The 19,088-nt window shown below is 34.0% G+C and overlaps 2 protein-coding genes across 4 annotated transcripts; one reads left to right on the top strand and one right to left on the bottom strand.

Moving 5' to 3' along the window:
• The first annotated feature begins 1,045 nt into the window (after positions 1–1,045).
• Positions 1,046–12,968, top strand: LOC123685648 (rho guanine nucleotide exchange factor 17). 3 transcript variants are annotated; one of them, XM_045625419.1, is made up of 13 exons: positions 1,046–1,291; positions 3,210–4,619; positions 6,420–6,497; positions 7,077–7,154; positions 7,212–7,316; positions 7,367–7,483; positions 7,590–8,320; positions 10,584–10,675; positions 10,732–10,990; positions 11,042–11,320; positions 11,376–11,443; positions 11,501–11,821; positions 11,894–12,968. In XM_045625419.1, exons 2-13 carry the CDS (start codon positions 3,216–3,218, stop codon positions 12,313–12,315), a joined length of 3,954 nt encoding a protein of 1,317 aa, XP_045481375.1. In that variant the 5' UTR covers positions 1,046–1,291; positions 3,210–3,215; the 3' UTR covers positions 12,316–12,968. The 3 variants fall into 3 exon arrangements, with proteins under 3 accessions (XP_045481375.1, XP_045481374.1, XP_045481373.1); XM_045625418.1 differs by having other exon boundaries at positions 3,210–5,015; positions 10,587–10,675; XM_045625417.1 differs by having other exon boundaries at positions 3,210–5,015.
• A 176-nt stretch (positions 12,969–13,144) lies between these two features.
• Positions 13,145–18,056, bottom strand: LOC123685649. Its single transcript, XM_045625420.1, has 6 exons — positions 17,637–18,056; positions 15,494–15,661; positions 15,150–15,233; positions 14,710–14,975; positions 13,981–14,243; positions 13,145–13,908 (listed from the first exon to the last, which is right to left on the bottom strand). The coding sequence occupies exons 1-6, from the start codon at positions 17,686–17,688 to the stop codon at positions 13,251–13,253; spliced, it is 1,491 nt and encodes a 496-aa protein (XP_045481376.1). The 5' UTR covers positions 17,689–18,056; the 3' UTR covers positions 13,145–13,250.
• Positions 18,057–19,088: the final 1,032 nt, after the last annotated feature.

Below are 19,088 nucleotides of genomic sequence, written 5' to 3'. Positions count from 1 at the left end.
CAATATAAGTATGTGTATATAAAAATATAAAGTCGATAAAGCTAGTTATCCTAAAATTCAGCTAGGTAGCTTAACACAAGAAAAAATTCCAGAATACATGTACTGGTTAGTTTCTACTTTTTGGTTATTTGAAGGTAGTATCAAGAGGAAAAAGAACGAAATTTTTGTGAGGCGTTGATTTAATGTTAGGAAAACATTAAATTCGATAAATTTGTAAATTTCGGTAAGAAGATCGATTTAATCCGAAATAGACTAATTTGAACGCATAATTTTCTCTTTCCATGATTTGATACAGATAAATTGGGACATATTTAAAGGGAAAACATCAAACCTTCCAAGCACACATGTATTATTTTCATATGCGATATATGTGCTTGCATGGTACCTTTGTCACTTTGCAGGAGTGATTAGAAAAATTTTCGCTCGAAAAAACTTCATGGATAATAATTCGAATGAGCGCGTAAAAGATCCTGTCCTTATTTCATTTTATTTTCAAAAATCAATGAAAATTTTTGGCAAAGATTCATTATCTTTATGTTAAGTTAGTTAATTGGAAAATTTCTAAGAATAGTAAAAAGAATTTTTAAGGCAGCGATATAGATGCAAATGACAAACAACTAGTGGATGAAGTTCAAAACAAAACTTGGTTACCGAACACCTTCAAAAATCAACTTTCTCCATTCACATTAATTTTTTCCTATGAATTCGGCAGCTTTCGATAAAAAGCAGGGTGAAAGGTCCCATCAAAACACCAAGAACAGTGTGATACACCCATAATGGCTAGGTATGGGTTATTATTTACGAGTAAAATTTCTATCGTAATTTTAATTCATTTAGAAACCAAGACTGATGGAACCAATCCATCATTTTTCGGTGCATGTCAACAACAGGTAAAAGCTGGCGAATTTCAAGGGTCTTCAAGAAGCGGTGAGAAGTCATCACCCACTTGGCAAAATTTCTCCCTGCGTATGTTGAGAAATTCAAGTATTCCCCTCCAAAGTACTACTGTTCGAAAGGTAACAAACCAGTTCAGAACACAATCAATACAGTCAGTGGAAGCCTTCTGCAGGTACCATCTAACTGTACCTGTGGTAGACAGGCATATGAATTTTGAATACGATGACTCTATTGTGAATGTGAATAAATTTTGTATGAAAAATGTTTGTGGTTGAGATTGTCATGGATAAGCTATGTTTACTTCTTCATTTGGACCAGCCAGTAGATGATGACTCCATGGTTTCGAAGAAAGGTGGATAAATAGACTTATCCATCTGTCAGATTCTTATAACAAGTAATTATTCATTAAATTTTGAATATTACATCAACGATAATGTTAATACATGATTATCCTCTGATGTTAAGTCATTTTAAACGAAAACATCGAATTTATTTCAAGTTTCGATCCAATTTTTGTTTACCTATGTAGGGCACTCATTCTTTTGAATTAGTGACTAAAAGTAGTTTTAAATAAGATGGAAATTCAATATATAACGATTTGGATTTCAGTAGAAATAATCTCCCTACTTTGTAAACACCTGTAGAGTAACATTCATTGGAGTTTCTCCCGAAGAATGAATAAAGTAAATACTTTAAAAATAGAACAATATTTCTCTGCTTAAGGTATTTTTTTGATTGAGGCTGTCGAAAATATACGAAGCAGGGTTTTCGGATGAATTCAGACGATTAATACAGCTTCTTCGCAATATAGGACAACGAACGAATTTTCTCAAAGGCAGGAGTGTATTCGGAAAAATTTTTAACGTTTTACACGTACTTGAGAACTTATTTCTATTATTTTGAAGTTTTGTGATACTGCAATATCGCATTGATCCTCCTAGCGAATTTCAATTCATTAATTTTTGAAGACTAAAAATGAAGGAATACCCTTCAAAACAGTCAATTTCCAAAATAATACACGTACAGCAATGAATATTTCAATTACAAAAAAATTTTTTTTTTACTTCAGCATGGATTATCTATTGATATTCTATCGATTGTAGTGGAAAGGATGATTCATTTATCGGCCGGAGTCAGATCAGGGGAATACGGGGTCAAGCTTTTTGGCTAGAAATTCGTTATTACACATGGGGCAAAATCCATTGATATTTTATTCTTTTACATTATAAAATGTGAAACACATTATTTGTCTTATAATTTTCGTTCTTAAAAAAAAAACGGAAGAATTTAGAATCCCTTCAAAGGCGAGATTTTTAAATTTTTATAGTTGGAATTTGAGTTCGACTTGAATGAAAATTAAAACTTCTGTGAGAGTAGTAACTCTTTCAGGTATGTTTCCGGGATGGCAGTGCCGTCCGTAAGCTTTCCAGGTGCCCCCAGGGAAAAATTGGGACGTCTAGATTCAGTTACTGCGTCGCACAAAAATTCACATGTTAAAAATTCAAAATTGACTCTCATTTCATTAATTTCTTTAATTACCTAAGCTAACCTAAGGTTCATCAAGGAAATATTCTGAAAATACCTTCAAGTTAATATTTTTTTCAAAATATTCGAAATCTTTTGCCCACATAATACCACCCCTCCCAGGAGATTGAAGCATTACCTAGGAAAAATTTTCTGAAAGGAGCAATGTGAAAGAGTAATGGGAAAAAAATTTCTATCCTTCTACGGAATTACTGAAGAGATTTTATTGCGTTTCAAACAGGCGAATCAAGCGCTCGCTTGGAGCTACATTTTTTTCATTGAAATCAGAAGGTATTGAAAAAAATTGAAGATTTTTGGATATTATTCCACGCAGACGAATTCGCGGGTCCAATCTAGTAAAGGTTATGATGCAAAGATTAAAAAAGATCACGTGAATTGAATTGAAGGCAATAGGCTTTCAAAAGCAATACGCAAACTTTAATTTTTCGAAAAATTATGTGATCGAATGTGTATTTTCACTCGAGAAAATAATTGAAACGTTAATGAAAATAAATACTTTTTTATGTGACATTTGGATGTATATACCTTCACTGCGCCGAATCGCATTACCTATGGCGGTCTCTTTGAATTGTACAATTTTATTGAAATTTGTGAATCATTTATGCGAATTGAAAATATTCAATTTTTACGCCCAATAAACACCTCTGAATAATTTTAGTGGATTTTAAAAATCTGCCAAATAACCTACATATGTACCATTTAGTTTATAAAAAGTTAATCCTCCCAAAAAAAAAAAAAATTATTAATGCACAGTTTGAAATTGACAGGATAACATGGGTTCGATCCGTTATGGCAGTAGGGTCGGATCAATCTCCCCTCCACCCCCAGGTCTTGGTCCCTGTTACCGATCCCAGTGCTGCTGGCCCAACGCTCTTGGGGACATTCACAACATATCCTGGACTTCGACTCTGGCACATACGTCTATAAATAACTACGATATAGCTAGTTACGCAAATAAGCTGAAGATTGAAAAGGCTACGTCAGATTTGTCTCGGCAAGCCTCTGTGCGGGACCAGTTTCAGTTTTCGAATAAGTTCCTACTAAAGGGTAAATTGCGACGTTGTGGACAAGTGCGACGGCATGTTTTCGAAGGACTTTGTAGTTACGAAGATGAAGACATTTTGAACAATCTGGATCGCATACCGAGGTTCCGCTTCGGCGGTAACAGATCAAATCATAAAGTGAGAGATTCGGAGAAAAGTGTGAACGAACAATTGCTCAAAGATGTGAATGATAGGTTGAGACGGAGTCCTGTGGTACCCCCGAGAACAAAAAGGAACGCGCATTCATTAAAACAACCATCAAAGATCAACGAACCAACAACAACAACAACACCAATTAGACCGCTGCCACTGAGGAGTGCCTCCTTCTCCCAAGTGGAGTATCTGCCAGATGGAAAGAAATACATTAGAAGACCAGATGATTCATCATCTACGGAGGTGGACAATATACACCAAAGAGGTATTGCAACATTGCCAAGATCGAAAAACAGTTCTCAATGTGATGAAATCGCGAAACAACGAAAAAACTCCATGTTCGACTTCCAACAAAACACGATAACAAAAGATGAACAAACTCCAGATATCAACGAAAACACGCCTAAACTAAGCGATTACAAAGAATTATCAGCAGGTATCAGTAGACTATCATCTGTTGATTCCATTGAAGATAAAAAATTTAAATCCAAGAGAAGAAAAGGTGTTTATCTTTCTCAATGGTCGGTTGAACCGTCAGACAACATCATCCCACAATTTGTTGAGGATGGAGATTTCAGCAGCCTAGCCAGACAAACAAACAACAACTCTGACACTCAAAGGAACTCCAATATGGACAGCAAATTGAACGATCTCTCGCAATGGAGCAGCCCTCAAGAAGAACCCCTAAGTCCGGAAGACAACAATACTCCTCCAGAATGGCCTAACAGGTACAGGATCCATCCAACTTATCTTTTCGAAAGAACAAACTCTGTTGAGTCTCATTCGAGAGAAACCAGTTTGCAGAGACTAGATTCGTTTTCTGAAGATGAACCTGACTCGGAACGAAAGTCTGATCAACTATCACTTCTGCAGTCTGATCTCTCTGACTTAGATGGGAAAGTTGCACCTAAGAGATACACCAAGAGACCTCTTAGAGGTCCCTACGGGCAGATGCTAGAGGCTGAAATGAAGAAACCCGAGGTTGGTATAAAAAACAACTGTGATCTCAATTTTCTCAACGAAATGTCTACGAATCACTCGGCAACGAGGTCTTCCTCTATGAAATTAGAGAATGAGTTTAAGCCAAAACACTCAAAACGTGATTCTAGTTCAAAATCATACGATGAAAATCATCTGAAAGAATGTTGCAATAAGAAATCGGATCAACAACGAACAGGACAACCTAAGAGGAAAGTAAGTGCTGATAATTTTATTCTAGACAGAGACCAATTAGTGAACCATCAAAGAACTATATCGAGTCCCTCAAAATTCGAAAATTTAAGTAATCCAGTGGTTTCAAACAAACTTCTGACTCAGTTACTACAAGGAAGCTCTGAGCAACTGGCTATTTTAGCAACAAAAGAAAAATTGTTGAACGTAAGTTGAATTTTGATATTAATTGTGTGATTTCTAAGCATTTGCGTGACTCATTTAAGTCCGATATTTTGTTTGCTTTCATTTATTGTCATTCAGATCGACTTGGAGTCAAAACGCCCACCCTATTTGAGACAGCTCAGTCATATGAAAATAAACTTTATTTTTATTTCGTACATTCACTGTTTTCATTTCGAATTCCAACCAATAATAAGTCGGCTTTGAAGCAACCTGGAAATGATTGATGATTCAAAGAATGTTGAAATAGAAAAATAAAGAATTAAAAACTGATCTGGATCATCAACAACTTCAAAATAGAAAGTGAATCCACACGAATCTTAATATCCTTGATTGATATCGACAAACCAAAAATCGAAACAAATATATTCTATTATTCGGATCAGGAAAAATTGATTTTCATACCTGACTTTTTGAACAATTCACTTTACGATGAACACAAAATATTTCAGTGAAATCTGAGAAATTAGGAGATATCGAAATTTTTCAAAAAAATAAATCACTCCCCCATTTATACGATTCTCAAGAAATTTCGCATGAATATTTGTTTCATTATTCTGCAACTAAATATCAGTTCACTATTTTTCCAATTAATACTGAGAAAACATTTCGTTCGACAGTACCCAACATACAGCGGCCGATCGAACGCACATAATTGAATTTGACCTCGAATTTTCATCAGCGAGTTGAACCCAATTATTTAAGATCATTTTGGGCTGGAAATTTCAATAATATTATACATTGTGGACCACTCTTCCTCTAGAACAGTAGGCTAGCAAAAGTCACCCGCATTGAAATTAGGTTGAATGTGTGGCCACGTTTTGGTCTCGAATTTGTTCAAATTACTGTTAGTATAGAGGAATGAGCTCTTTGTTTTTCCAAATAACGGCTTTCCGTGAATGTTTTTCAATCATAAATTATTATTCTCTTTAGATGCTTGGAAAATGAATGATTTTGTTTGGCTTGGTGTGATTTTTTCTCGGTAAGGTAACCTAGTTGTTATCAATGAAAACTGAGATGTAGGTAGAGTAGGATTATCGAATACGCTAAAATTGATTTCCGTCAGCTTATCGCAGTTTTCCCTCGTATTGGACATGACTGTTTTCCAACGGCATTAGGCGCATAGGCAAAAGGTTTCCCACCTTCTGCGTCGGATTTTCCAGTGTGAGCTTAGCATTTCAGCAAGGCGTGGCTCAGAGAATGTCAGCAAGAAATGAGTTCTAAATTACGTGGGGAGTTGAGTTTGCGTTTGGAATGCTATTCAACAGGTGAAGACAGTGACCATGAGGTGCAGTTGGCGCAAAATGCTACTGGATTACAAGAGATCAATGTAACATCGTTAGGTCAGGGGATGATCTGCAGCTAACACCAATTTTCTTTTTTTTTCAGGACACCAGGACCCACGTGGTTGTCGAGCTTTATGACAACGAAAAAAATTACGTCGAATCCCTACAAATTCTCACAACGGTAGGTTGTGTGATTTTTTAAATTACTTCATTAGAAAATCAAATTTCTACAATTTTCATATCCAACCATTCTCTTTATCGATAAAAAATTCAAGAATGTTCCTCGAGTGACCTTCGATCATATTCGGAGATAATTACCTCTTAAATCAGTCAATAGTTGACACGTGCCAGTCTTTATGGACTCTAAAAAAAAGTAGAACTAGATCCTTGAATACACGATACCTAAAGTCAGAACAGAGCTTTCTGACTAAGTCATTATGATTGCGGTTCAGATTTCATTTTTCTACATTTTGGTATTTATTTTTCGATTGAAATGGATCGATTTACATTATTATCAGAGCTCTCAGGAGAATAACGATTTCTTTCCACCTTTCAAATATTCGTCATTCATTCTGTTAAACAAGCTTTCATTGAAAATGTCATATATTGGATTCGAGATAGATAATTCAGAATTTAAGAACCGAAAGAAAACATTTCAATTCATATTCAAATCTACATTTCTCACCAAAAGAAGATTAGTTACTCTCGAGAAACATTTTTTTTTATTAAAATGATTCACTGAAGCAATAAACTTTTACAGAAATATTTGGAGCCTCTCAAAAGTCCTGAATATGCAACGCTTTTGGACTCGGCCCTTGTTGATGAAATTTTCAACCAAGTGAGAAGATTTTTCATTAGATTTTAGAATTTTTTTTTATTGTATACCAATTTTCAGATTCCGTTCCTTTTGACTTATCATCAACAGTTTTTAGAAGAGTTGAAAAAACGATTAGAGCAATGGGATATCAGACAAAAAGTTGGAGATGTGCTCGTTGAGTTTGTAAGTTGATGTAGATCAATTCTATTGTATTTTCACTCATGGATTTTCAGTTTTCTAAACCTGCACTTATAGATAGTTATACCAGCTATGTCAACAACTGGAAACGAGCTAGGAATATCATCAAAACAACACAACAGACTAAGGCACCATTTGCGAAATTTCTAGAGGTATGTCCAAAATTCAAACCCTCTTTAACAGTTTTTTTAAATTATTATCAAATAAAGAGACTTTAACCATATCTCAATGCATCGTTTGTAACGTGAATAATTTCAGACCACAGCAAGAGAACATCGTGGAAAGTTAGCACTGGACTCTTTATTGATCAAACCCATTCAAAGATTTCCAAGATACGAATTATTACTACAAAGATTAATAAAGCATACGGATGTCTCACACGCAGACCACAGTCTTCTTCTTGTTGCACAAAAAGAACTACATGAGCAAACTCAAAAGATCAACTGCACTGAAAGGGAAACTTTAGAATTAGATTTACTGAGAGAAATAGAAGGTTTAATAGATGGTCTGATTGATTTGGTGTCGATGGATAGACAGTTCATTAGACACGAATTAGTTAGTATGACTGGAGCAGTTGGCACAAGAAGAGAAAGAGGTTTACTATTATTTTCTGACCTTCTCCTAATCACAAGTATAAAAAGAAAGAGTGGTGCCATAAAAAAGCCCCTTGTTCCATCTGATAAATCTGGAGTTGTTGCAGCTTTAGAAGCCAACAAATATAAACTTCTCATGAAGATACCTCTAGAAGATCTCGAAATTGCCAAGTCCAAAGATGAAAATGTAAGACAAATGATGATAGAGATTGATAATCTCAATGAAGACAGGAGTATATTGAATCAAATTGGTGAAATGTGTGCAAATCTTCATTGCAATCACAATCAATTAGATGAAATTGTTAAGGAAATGATTTCTTCAGTAAATAAGCATCTCAACGAACAGCAGAACTGTGAATCGCAATTATCTTCTTTGGATCTGAACCTTACCACACCGTAAGTACATAGGCGTACAACTTTGCTTCCGTCTCATCTATTCTTCCACGGTGTAGTCTTCTCGATGCTGCTTTTCGGTTAGTTTTTTACTTTCATTTAACTGTTCACTGGCTTTTTATAAACTTCAAAAGAATATTCCAGAGAGAAAAATTTGCGTTAATAATAGCAGAAAACGTATTGAAAAGTTACATGTACCACTCTTAAAGACGATTATATTGACGAGTGAAGTCGAATTTTTAAGAAGAATGTGTTTATATTGGTTAGGCCTGAGACTCATTGAGTGAAATATCAGGTAAAAAAACTATTGGTGTTATCCTAGTTTCGGTAGTTCTCGGGATCCCTTCAATATACATCCTGTATAATCAACGTACAATTTTTCTTCCGCTTTTTTTCCGAAATTCGAGGCTTTATTGTAAAAAACTGAATATACATTTATGATTCAAAGCATTGTTCATCGCTGGCCACTTCTTTCTCCCATCTTCAGGACAGCGTACGAATCCCGCGTTGAAAAAACTGGTCATTTTTTGAAGCGATCCACGAATCGATCCAATTATTCACTTCTTTATAAGACCGGAAGTGCTGGTCAGCCAGTCCGTGTGCCATTGATTGGAACAAGTGATAGTCCGAAGGAGCCACGTCTGGAGACTACGGCGGGTGGGGTAGGACTTCTCATTTCAACGTTTCCAAGTATGTCTTAACCACTTTCGCAACATGGGGTCGAGCATTCTCACGCTGTAAATAATAATGATAATCGTTAATTGATCTCATAAGACATAAAATTATGTGTGAGATAAGACAGAAAAAAAAAGAAAAACAGTAAATACAAATAATTATCAAATGTATCGTTCAAAAATTCACCAACAGTATAATAACAATTTCTTAACAATAAAGCTTTCACACTGGCCTTGAATTCTCTGAGATTCAGAGACGTAATATGAGAAGGTAAATGGTTGAACAATTTGATGCCCTGATATGTGGGCGACATTTCAAATTTTGTTGTTCTGTGTTTTGGTATAAACAGCACTCCCCCACTTCTTGTATGATAATTATGAAAGCTAGATAATTTTGTGATGCAATTCTCTTTTTCCTTGATATATAATAAGGTTTTAAGAATAAAAATACAAGACAGTGTGAGAATACCATTTTGTGCAAAAACTGGTCTACAAGACGTTCTTGGTGTTATATCAAATATCATGCGCAAAATCCGCTTTTGAATAATAAAGACCCTACTAACCTCTGAAGAATTTCCCCTAAGTAGGATGTTGTAAGATAAATGGCTATATACTAAGCTGTAATAAATATTCATCATTGATCAACGATGACATAGGAAACAAATGTCTTACTCTACTTATAGCGAAAAATGAACTCTTCAATTTACCGCAGACCAAATCAATGTGACAAAATCATTTAATCATATTTCTCGTTGTATTGTCTTTCAATGCTCGGCTCAAACGCATTAATTGCGTTTGCTAACGATCACCTGTGATTTTTTCAGTTGGTTTTAACAACTCATAATACACTACGCCGAGCTGGTCCCACCAAATACTGAGCATGATTTTGGAACCGTGAATATTCGGTTTGGCCGTCAACGTGGAAGCATGGCTGTATTTACCTTGCAAGCAGACAAACGCCGTTCAACATCTATCGGCGTCCGCTCATGCGGCACCCTATTTTCTTGTTTCTGAATCATTTCTATGAGCCTGTTTGTTGTGTCACCCCCACCGATCCTGCCAATTCTTGTTGCGTTTGTCACGAGTCTTGATCAAGTATTGCCTTCAATTCTGCATCTTCGAAAAGCTTCTCTCTTCCACCGCCATGCTGGTCTTCGACGTCAAAATCACCGTTCCTGAAGCGTTTCACTGATAGCGGCCTCACCATAAGTATAGAGAGCATTCAATGAGCCTCAGCCACAGATTTCTGACGAGTTTGGCTCGTAAGATGACATGTTTAATAGAAAATAACTTTATGACGCAGGCACTATAATGGTCGATTATTTCGATTGTGTTATGTTTACAAATACTTTTGATTATTGTATAACATCTACGATCCATTTATTTCAACTACCACTTACCGCTACAGCCATCTATTGCAAAACGACGGAAGCAAAAAGTTGACACCTAATATATACAAAAGATTACTAACGCAAGAAGTTGAAAAGAAAAATACTTATTTGGTGAATAACCAGAAGGGTTAGAAATTCCTTCAGGCCAAACTCAGCAGGTAATAAATAAAGTATGGCTGACATTAACAATTCCTTTTTCAGAAGTGGCGAAGAACATATAAGCATTATGTTCTCGACTCCAGAAAAAAGATCAACTTGGGAAGAAGCATTCATTGAGACCAAAAACAAATTAGGTAGAATATTGATCTTAGTCAAAAGGCCCCCATAAGATATGAAATAAATTTTGCAGTGATCTCCGGTGTAAAAAAGCCATTACCAGAATTAGTTGCGACAGTTCCTATAAGAAAAACCAGAGCAGGACTTCAATTCACTTGTGCAGCTTCTACCTTAGGCGATAGTCATAAATCAGTATGGGTTTGCAATAGTGATGGCTATGTTGGTCAAGTGTGTATACTCAGTTTTCAACCCGAACCTACAGTATTGTCTTGCAATAGTGTTTGCAATGCTAGAATTTTGTGTATAGCCTCGGTGCCGGCTGGTAGTGAACCGTAAGAATTTAAAAAATCGTCATCATCCTCAATTGAAGATGTGTTTTCCAGTGTGCCTCCGACTGCTGACCATGAGATCCAACTGGATAGTAGTTCGTCCAGCGAGGAAGACGATAAGAGTGACCACGAGGATTTTCAAGAACCTCACCATCAAGTAACAAACAGTACGGACAATTCTAGCGTTGATCTGGACGAAGTGGATCATTTGGGAGCAACCATGTGGATTGGCACTGAAGATGGATATATCCATGTCTATAGTTCAACTGATAATATTCGTATTAAAAGGAACAAAACGAAAATTAGGCACAACTCGTCTATACTATCAATTATGTGAGTACAATATTCCAAGGAATATTTTAATTCTCAATTGGTATCCAATTTTCAGTTATATGGACGGTAGAGTTTTTGTATCTTTAGCAAATGGTGATGTTGTGGTGTATGAGAGAGAAGGAGGTAAGATTATTTGAAGTAACTTCAACTAATACTCTTCATTCGATAATTTGTTTTAAGGAGTTTGGAATGTGAATTCTCCTATAACCATACAAGTTGGTAGCATATCCAGTCCAGTGTTAAAGCTGATAGCTAACGATGGGAAATTATGGTGCAATTATGGAAATTTCATAAAGATTTTGAATCCACGTAGCCTAGTCACCGAAAACACATTCTCAATAACTACAGAAAACAACAAACCCATCAGTTGTATTGTTGTTTCTGGAAATAACGTTTGGTTATCCATACAACATTCTGCAACGATTAAATGCTACAATTCTAGTAACTTCGAATTTGTTTGCGAAGTAAATGTAGCAGCGGCGGTGACCAAAATGCTAACTAGTAAGTAGTATTTGCTTCAAACATGTAGCAAAAAATATAAGTATTGGAGTATGTATTACATTTAGAAAACAGTTGTTTTGTTGACAGGCTGTGATGACATAATAAGACAACACAAAGCAGCATGTCTAAGGGTGACATCTTTGTTGGCTTGTAAAGATCTAATCTGGATTGGGACGTCTGCTGGAGTTCTTTTGACGATGCCCCATATCCAAGGAGTATCTAATGTCACTTCCAATAGTTCTCCACCTGTTGTTACTGGCGTATCCCATGGACATACGGGACAAGCCAGATTTTTAACATATTTAGAAATACCTCCTAATATTCCAGAGATACCGCATAGACATATGTTTAAGAGAATATCCGATCAAAGGAACAACTTCAGAAACTTGGTTATATCTGGGGGTGATGGCTATGAAGATTTTCGATGCTCTAACATATCAGAGGTCGCTGGAAGAGAAGATTCCACTAACCACTTACTATTATGGAGTGTTTAGAGTTTTCTAGACTTCATTCAGATTTTCATCGAGAAAATTGCTGATGATTGTCTATTATCGAAATATATAGTGAATGTTTGTCTTTAAGAACAACTGAATTGATGTTCCAAAGCATCTATATCACATACTAGGAATTGAAAACTTGAGTCAATTGACAGCTTCCGTACAAAAGAAACCCCAAATGAAAATTTTTTGAGAAATTTTATTCTGATGTGCATTTTATTATAACATTCTTCATACTGTAAATCACAAGATCAATCTATTAAGTATGAATAGTATCGAGATGTCTAGGATATGTGTCCTCGCACTTATTATATCATTTTTTTCTCTACAAGCATTTATTGAATTGAACCTTGAAAATCAGTATTAGTATTTTATGAATTATTTTCGAATGTGTGCCATTATTTTGGAAATTTGCTGGACATAATTTAGTATGAACCTAATAAGCTATTATAAATACTATATAGTTACACAGTAATTTTTTATTGTCAAAACGTGATAAATGTAGGTAAGCAAATTGTTGAATGTTTGATATGTTCAATGGTATGGATTTGTTTCGTTATTTCATGTCCACGTCTTCAATTGGATGTCTCCTTGTTTTTTACTATCAGAAACTGTATAGCAAATGATTTAATAAATTATTCGAAGTTGAATTTTTTTCAATTGAGTTACAATCAATCGGAGAGTGATCAAAACTTCTGAGGAAGTAGTCAAAGATGATCAAGACATCCAGGCTGAGCCGAAAACCAAAAGTCTTCAAAAGGGAGTTTTGTCCTATAAGAGTCCGAGAGATACATTTTTATACATCAAAGGATATAAGGTAAATAAAATTAGTTTAAAAATGACTTTATTTATTTATCAAAAATATATAAAATAACGAACAGAATATCCTAATATATCTATATGTATTGAGAATGTTTAGAAGTAACTACTTATTATTTCAAACTCATTTCTTTGGCTAACTTCATAACGTGCTTAGTGGAAGGTTTAGAATTAGCTGAAGATTTTATGAGTTTGACATCAATTTTTGGTTTTGTTAAGAATGGCGGTATAGGTTTAGCACAAGATCCACCTTTCAGATCTGGTGGAATTTGATTATTAATTAGAGATGGCTTGAATGGTTTCCTCATTGTGATCAATGATTGAGTTTCTTTGACTGGTGACTGGCTAGACTTATTAGAGACTTGTTTCTCAATTGGGAGCTTCTTTGGGGGAATCGGTTTTTCCTTTTGCTGTTTCATATCCTTCAAAGATGAAATTACCGAAGTAAAAGTTTCTTCTCTCTTCGGTGGATCCGGCAGATATGTTGGTTTTTGTACTCCTATACTCCTCAGTTCTACTGGTGATGCAATCACCAACTCATCGTAAATTTCTTGCTCTTCTTCTTCAGAAAATGAGGCTGTGTCCGAAATAATAGATTTTCTATCCAAAGCTGCAATAACAACTGGACTATCGTATGAAGCAAGTGATTCTGATGAGCCATTTTCATCTGGTAATGGAGGCAATGGTGTTTGTTGTTTTCTTATGGGAAGACTTGGTAATTCGAGAGGCTTAGACATTGAAATAAGCTGGCTGTTTTCTGAGCTTTGAGGCCTGAAAATTTTACTTTGAAAAACCGAAAAAATGATTATCTGAATAAAATTAATAAATTAAAAAATCCTGTACCCTATAACTTCATAGATTTCTTCTTCTTCTTCTGCTTCCATTTGCATATCATTTTTGGTGTCATTCATTTTCAATACTACAATATCATAATTTTCCTCATCGTCTTCTGAAACTTCTTCTTCTTTGGTGTTACTGGATGTTTCAGGTATTTTTTCAACTGTTATCATTTTCTCAATTCTATTTGGCTGCCTATCATTCTTTTGATGATATTCATTTATTTTAGCTATCCATTGAAGCATGTCCTTGTGAGTTAGAGCTAAGAACTAAAGAAATTTTTTGATTAAATTTGATATTGACTTTCAATTTCTGTAAATATAAAAAAATTCATAAGCTTCTGCGCGTTCGTTTATCAATAATATCATAATCATTAGACTTTCAAAACACCTTACTCTGTCTTTCAATTGTGATGTTTTGCAGTTTCTTCATGTCAACCAGACATCTGATTTAAATTTAATTTTTTCTATCTCATTAACCTCTGTGATGAAAGAACTCTGAGCTGAATTTTTATACGTTTTCTCAATACGTTGAAAACAACTAATTATATCCGAATATGGTTGATTTCAGGCATAATGATCTTCAAAAAAAAATTCAACAACGAACAAGCGCGCAAAAATTCCAAAAACGAATTGCTTATGAAAATGTAATTTTATCATGAAACGTTTATTGGAAAAATGAAATAACGTGAGCTTCACAATTTTGAAATAATTAAATTTGACCGTACATTTTTACCTTTAACTTCTCATTAGTTTCACTGTTGGTTAAAGAGAACAACTGTGTTTCATTCTCTCCTGGTTTCGGCATTGGTTGAGCTTTATGGAAATTCAGCGAATAAGTATATGTTGGTTTAGAGTCCCTATTACTGGTATAAATAAGAAACCAACCCATATGTACTACTGCATACACTCTTTTCAAATAGTCAAATCCAAATATGAATTTCGTTTTCATATCAATGAATCCACATTTATCGCTCTCAGGTAGTTCTTTTGCAGGTAAGCCTAGGAAAATCAATCCAAATTTTTATTTATCACATACCTCAATATACATGATATATTCAATAGGTACTTATGTAGTGACATAAGTGTCACCTAAGTGTTTTTTATGACCGAACTCTTCAAAATTCCCTTTTGCCGGAATATTTTTATGAACTCAAAAGTTTAATTTATACCTACCAACAAAAGGACAAACTTCATTAATTTTCACCGGCGGTTCATTTTCCTCATTAGCATCAGTGTAAATTTCTTCTTCTGCAGTTTCTGAAAGTAAGTATTATCAGATTAACGTCATAAAGAGGAAAAAGAGTAAGAGGAAAGACTATATTTAATATTTGAAGGAAGACAGATTGATAAGAATGGTTAAATATAGATTTTCAGTTAATAGACAAAAGATTTGAATTATACCACTAGATAATAATGTATTTTTACTAATCTGGTCTCAAACAAAAGTAAAGTGCACATAAAGAATAATAAACTAATTTTTAATAGATTTTGTTCGCCGAAATCAAATCATTACTAACCTTCCTCCTTTTTATGTTCTTCCATGTCCATATAACATTCTCCATTTGAAAGATTTGAAATTTGCTGTAATTGTACCTTCGAGCGTTTTATTAAAGTTTCAGCTTTCTTTTGAAAGTCAGCGGAAAATACTTCTTTGTTCACGCCATCCCTCAAAAATACGCATATATCTATAAAAAAAAAATAGAACACATTTAAAAGCTATATTTTCGAAAAAAAATGAAAAATTTACACTTTTTTTTAATTTCCTCCCATCTCATAATAATTCCAAATATCGAAAAAATAACGGCTCAGAAAATAAATGAAATGAAAATGATTTTTCAAATTTTATTACTTTTTTCTATCTCTAAAATTCATGGATCGTTATATAGAGTAACAAGAATTCAACTGCGGTGTATCAACTTATTCTGTACCAAATTTATTTAATTTTGAGCCGAGAATTGTTGATTGGGTTCGACCCACTGGTGAAGAAGTCAAATTTATTCTGAGTCGGCTGAAATTATCGCAATTAAGAGAATTAAAAAAATTTATTTGCAAAATTTCGATATCTTGTAATCTATTCGTCAGTTCTCAGTGAAAGTTCGTCGGAAAAGGAAAAGTAACATTAGAATACTATTTTCATTTTTGGTTTACAGAATTGGACATTTTTTCAACTTAACCATAATATATAGATGAGATAACTTGTTCACTCAGCTACAATATCCGTTTTTCAAAACTTCGATAGGAGCTATTCTCGCTGAAATATCGAACTTTGAATTGTCTTCAACCAAGTTCTCACCAATCAATGTTTGCACATAAAATTTAAGGGATGTTTTGAAATCTTGAATCAACACTCTATAAAAAGTAGCTATTGGTTTTTCGGAAAACAAATTTTTCGTTCTCTATATTAATTTGAAAAGTTGAGAAAAAAGGACTTTCGGAGTCTTTTCGGACAATCAAGCACTGAATTGAAAATATCGAGAAAACCATCAATATTAAGTATGCGTTTTACAGTTCAATATCACCACAAAAATCCCACAGAATTTCAATTCAATCCATGGAGCGGTTTTTTTGTTTCATTCTATTGAATTTTCAGAAAAATCAAAGGCTCACGCCTTTTAACCATGATAGGGAATCAAAAATAATTTTCAAATTTTGCAAATTCGTTTTGAAAATAAACTGGCTTTTTTTAGCGTTGTAAAAGTTCGATAGATGAAAAGTTGAGATATGAAAAGCGAGTAGATCGAGTTCGAAATTCCTTTGGGTATATCAACTTTATTTCGAAATTAATATGGTTTTATAATCAAGATCATGGAATAACGGAATCGCATTAGAAATGATAATAAGTTCCTGTCAATAAAAAAACCAAAGTGAAAAATTTTTTTTTGAAAATCAAAAAAAAATCATTTCATGAATTTGAACACCGTTATTGATAGAAATGCAGAAAAAAAACTTATAATTTCATTTCTGAGATATTGATGGTTAAAGACAAAAATGTCCTTTTCAATTCAAAGTTCGATATTTCAGCGATAAGAACTCGTATCGAAGTTTTGAAAGAAGGATTTTGAAGCAGAGTGAACAAGTTTTCTTATCCATATAGTTGTTAAGTTGGAGACATTTTTTCCAAGTCTGTATGCTAAAAATAAAATCTGAAAAAATTTTGCAGAATTTTTATTTACTGTATTCATTAGGATTGAGCGGTACACGTTGCTTGAAATTTTTTTCATCATGAGATCTCTATACTATGAACTTCAAAAAGTTTTTTCAAATTGAGATAATCCCATTTTTATCTAAAATACAGCCGTTTGAAAAACCGCTAAAATTTTGAATTTTATTTTGATCATTCAATTTTTTTTCCTAGTTTAATATAATTTTGATTTTCGTGAGAATTCAATTTTACGAATTTTGAATTATATATTTCGAAGGTTCAATCCTGTTTCAAACGGACAAAATTTAATTAAATTATTACATGAATTTGCGAGCATAATCCATAACCTGTGTATATTAGCGCATAATAAATCACAATTTTATTATACAGTATGACGGTATGAATGTACAATTTACATCCTGCTGAGAACAAGCTTCCTGTCTTATCTTATCAACAAAGAGCTGGACGTAATCCCCTAAATTTTGCTCAATGCCAAGAAAAAATAAATTATAACTTACCGTCTAATAATAGGCTCAGATTCATAAAAACTAAACCTACTTCTTCAGACATTGTCACATTGCCTTAATGCACTAATTAGCAGAATAAGTTCACTTAATTCGGGCTCATTCGATCAATTAAATCACTCTACATCACATCAAACGTGAATTCAGACTATAGTGACACACCGACACAACCAATATAAGTGTATACTTTTCTCTCCCACAAAGCTTCAGCGCTTATTCTTAAATCTGAAAATGCAATAGACGAACTGAGATACTCAACCACTTGTTTCATGTTGATTTCAACGCCCAAGCGAAAATCCAATGATTAAGGTCGAGAAGATAAGTTTTTAATTCGTTAATTGTTCTCTAGGTGACTGTGCTGTTGCAAATCTAGCAACATGAAGAATAAAAGGCGGAAACCCAAAACACAACCGAATGCGGTCAAGTATTCCCCAAATTTACCGCACGCAAAATCTATCTCATCAGACATCAGTAGAGATTTTTTATAACCTTTTAAAACAACATGGTCTAGGTCAAGTAAAAAAATCCTTTTTAGAACGAACTGCATCAAACTTATTAACATAAAAACACAACAAATTTTACGCTTTGGTGTATTGTATTTTGGTTTTATCGCAAGATATCTCTGAACGTATGAAAAACGATATAAAACTCACCATTTGATCTATTATTTTCTGCTGTACAGGGTGTTCCAAATTCGATGCTCATTGCTCACTGGAAGCATATCGAGAACTATAAGACTTAGAGTGAAAATCTTCAAGGCCCCGATCTCTTTTTTCGAAATAATGAGACATCTGAAAGCAGATCATAGATATATTGATTCGTTCTCGATCAAAAATGACTGTTTCAAATATTTCGCTATATCTTGATGGTTTCTGATCGAGATATTCGAAAAATACTGAAACGTTTTTTTCAGGTAACTTTATGATTTATATGATGCTCATAACAAATCATAGAAATCAGTTACCGTTTTAGAGATAAAGATGAGAGTTGGCGTTTTTAAATGGGACAACATATATATGAATGAATTGATTACAATTATACAATAAACACAAAATTAATTAAATCTCGGAATAATTGAAAAATGTTTATATATATATAAGGTGTCCCATCAATAGAACAAAGACGAAAAACTCAATATCTTCGAAACGGATGCATTATTTAAAAAACCAGTACCGATATGCTTTTCGACAAATCTGTGGCATTTTCGAACTTTGAAGTTCGCAATTCACTAGAGATGGAATCTACAATTCCTGTTATTTTAACGTATACGCTCAGGATAATCCAAGATCAGTAATTAAAAAAAAAATCCCAAGTTAGATTCTCGATAAATGTTTTGCGGTGCGGCGTGCCTACAACAATCGTTTGATTGGTCCACAAGTTTTTAACTATAGGTTGACCGAAGAAATTTATAAGTTTTTTTCAACACACTTTGCCCCTTTCTTTTTT

This window comes from Harmonia axyridis, chromosome X (genome assembly GCF_914767665.1).
Source record: "Harmonia axyridis chromosome X, icHarAxyr1.1, whole genome shotgun sequence".
NCBI lineage: Eukaryota > Metazoa > Arthropoda > Insecta > Coleoptera > Coccinellidae > Harmonia > Harmonia axyridis.
This window is presented reverse-complemented; position numbering and strand designations above follow the sequence as displayed.

Excerpts from the sequence above, each read along its gene's own strand:
- LOC123685648 (XM_045625417.1), top strand. The coding sequence starts at position 3,216 with ATGGGTTCGATCCGTTATGGCAGTAGGGTCGGATCAATCTCCCCTCCA. Across the intron at positions 6,498-7,076 it reads CCCTACAAATTCTCACAACG|AAATATTTGGAGCCTCTCAA; the intron begins GTAGGTTGTGTG and ends AAACTTTTACAG. Across the intron at positions 11,321-11,375 it reads TCGTCTATACTATCAATTAT|TTATATGGACGGTAGAGTTT; the intron begins GTGAGTACAATA and ends TCCAATTTTCAG.
- LOC123685649 (XM_045625420.1), bottom strand. The coding sequence starts at position 17,688 with ATGTCTGAAGAAGTAGGTTTAGTTTTTATGAATCTGAGCCTATTATTA. Across the intron at positions 14,976-15,149 it reads TGAAGTTTGTCCTTTTGTTG|GCTTACCTGCAAAAGAACTA; the intron begins GTAGGTATAAAT and ends TGATTTTCCTAG. Across the intron at positions 13,909-13,980 it reads GAAATCTATGAAGTTATAGG|GCCTCAAAGCTCAGAAAACA; the intron begins GTACAGGATTTT and ends TAAAATTTTCAG.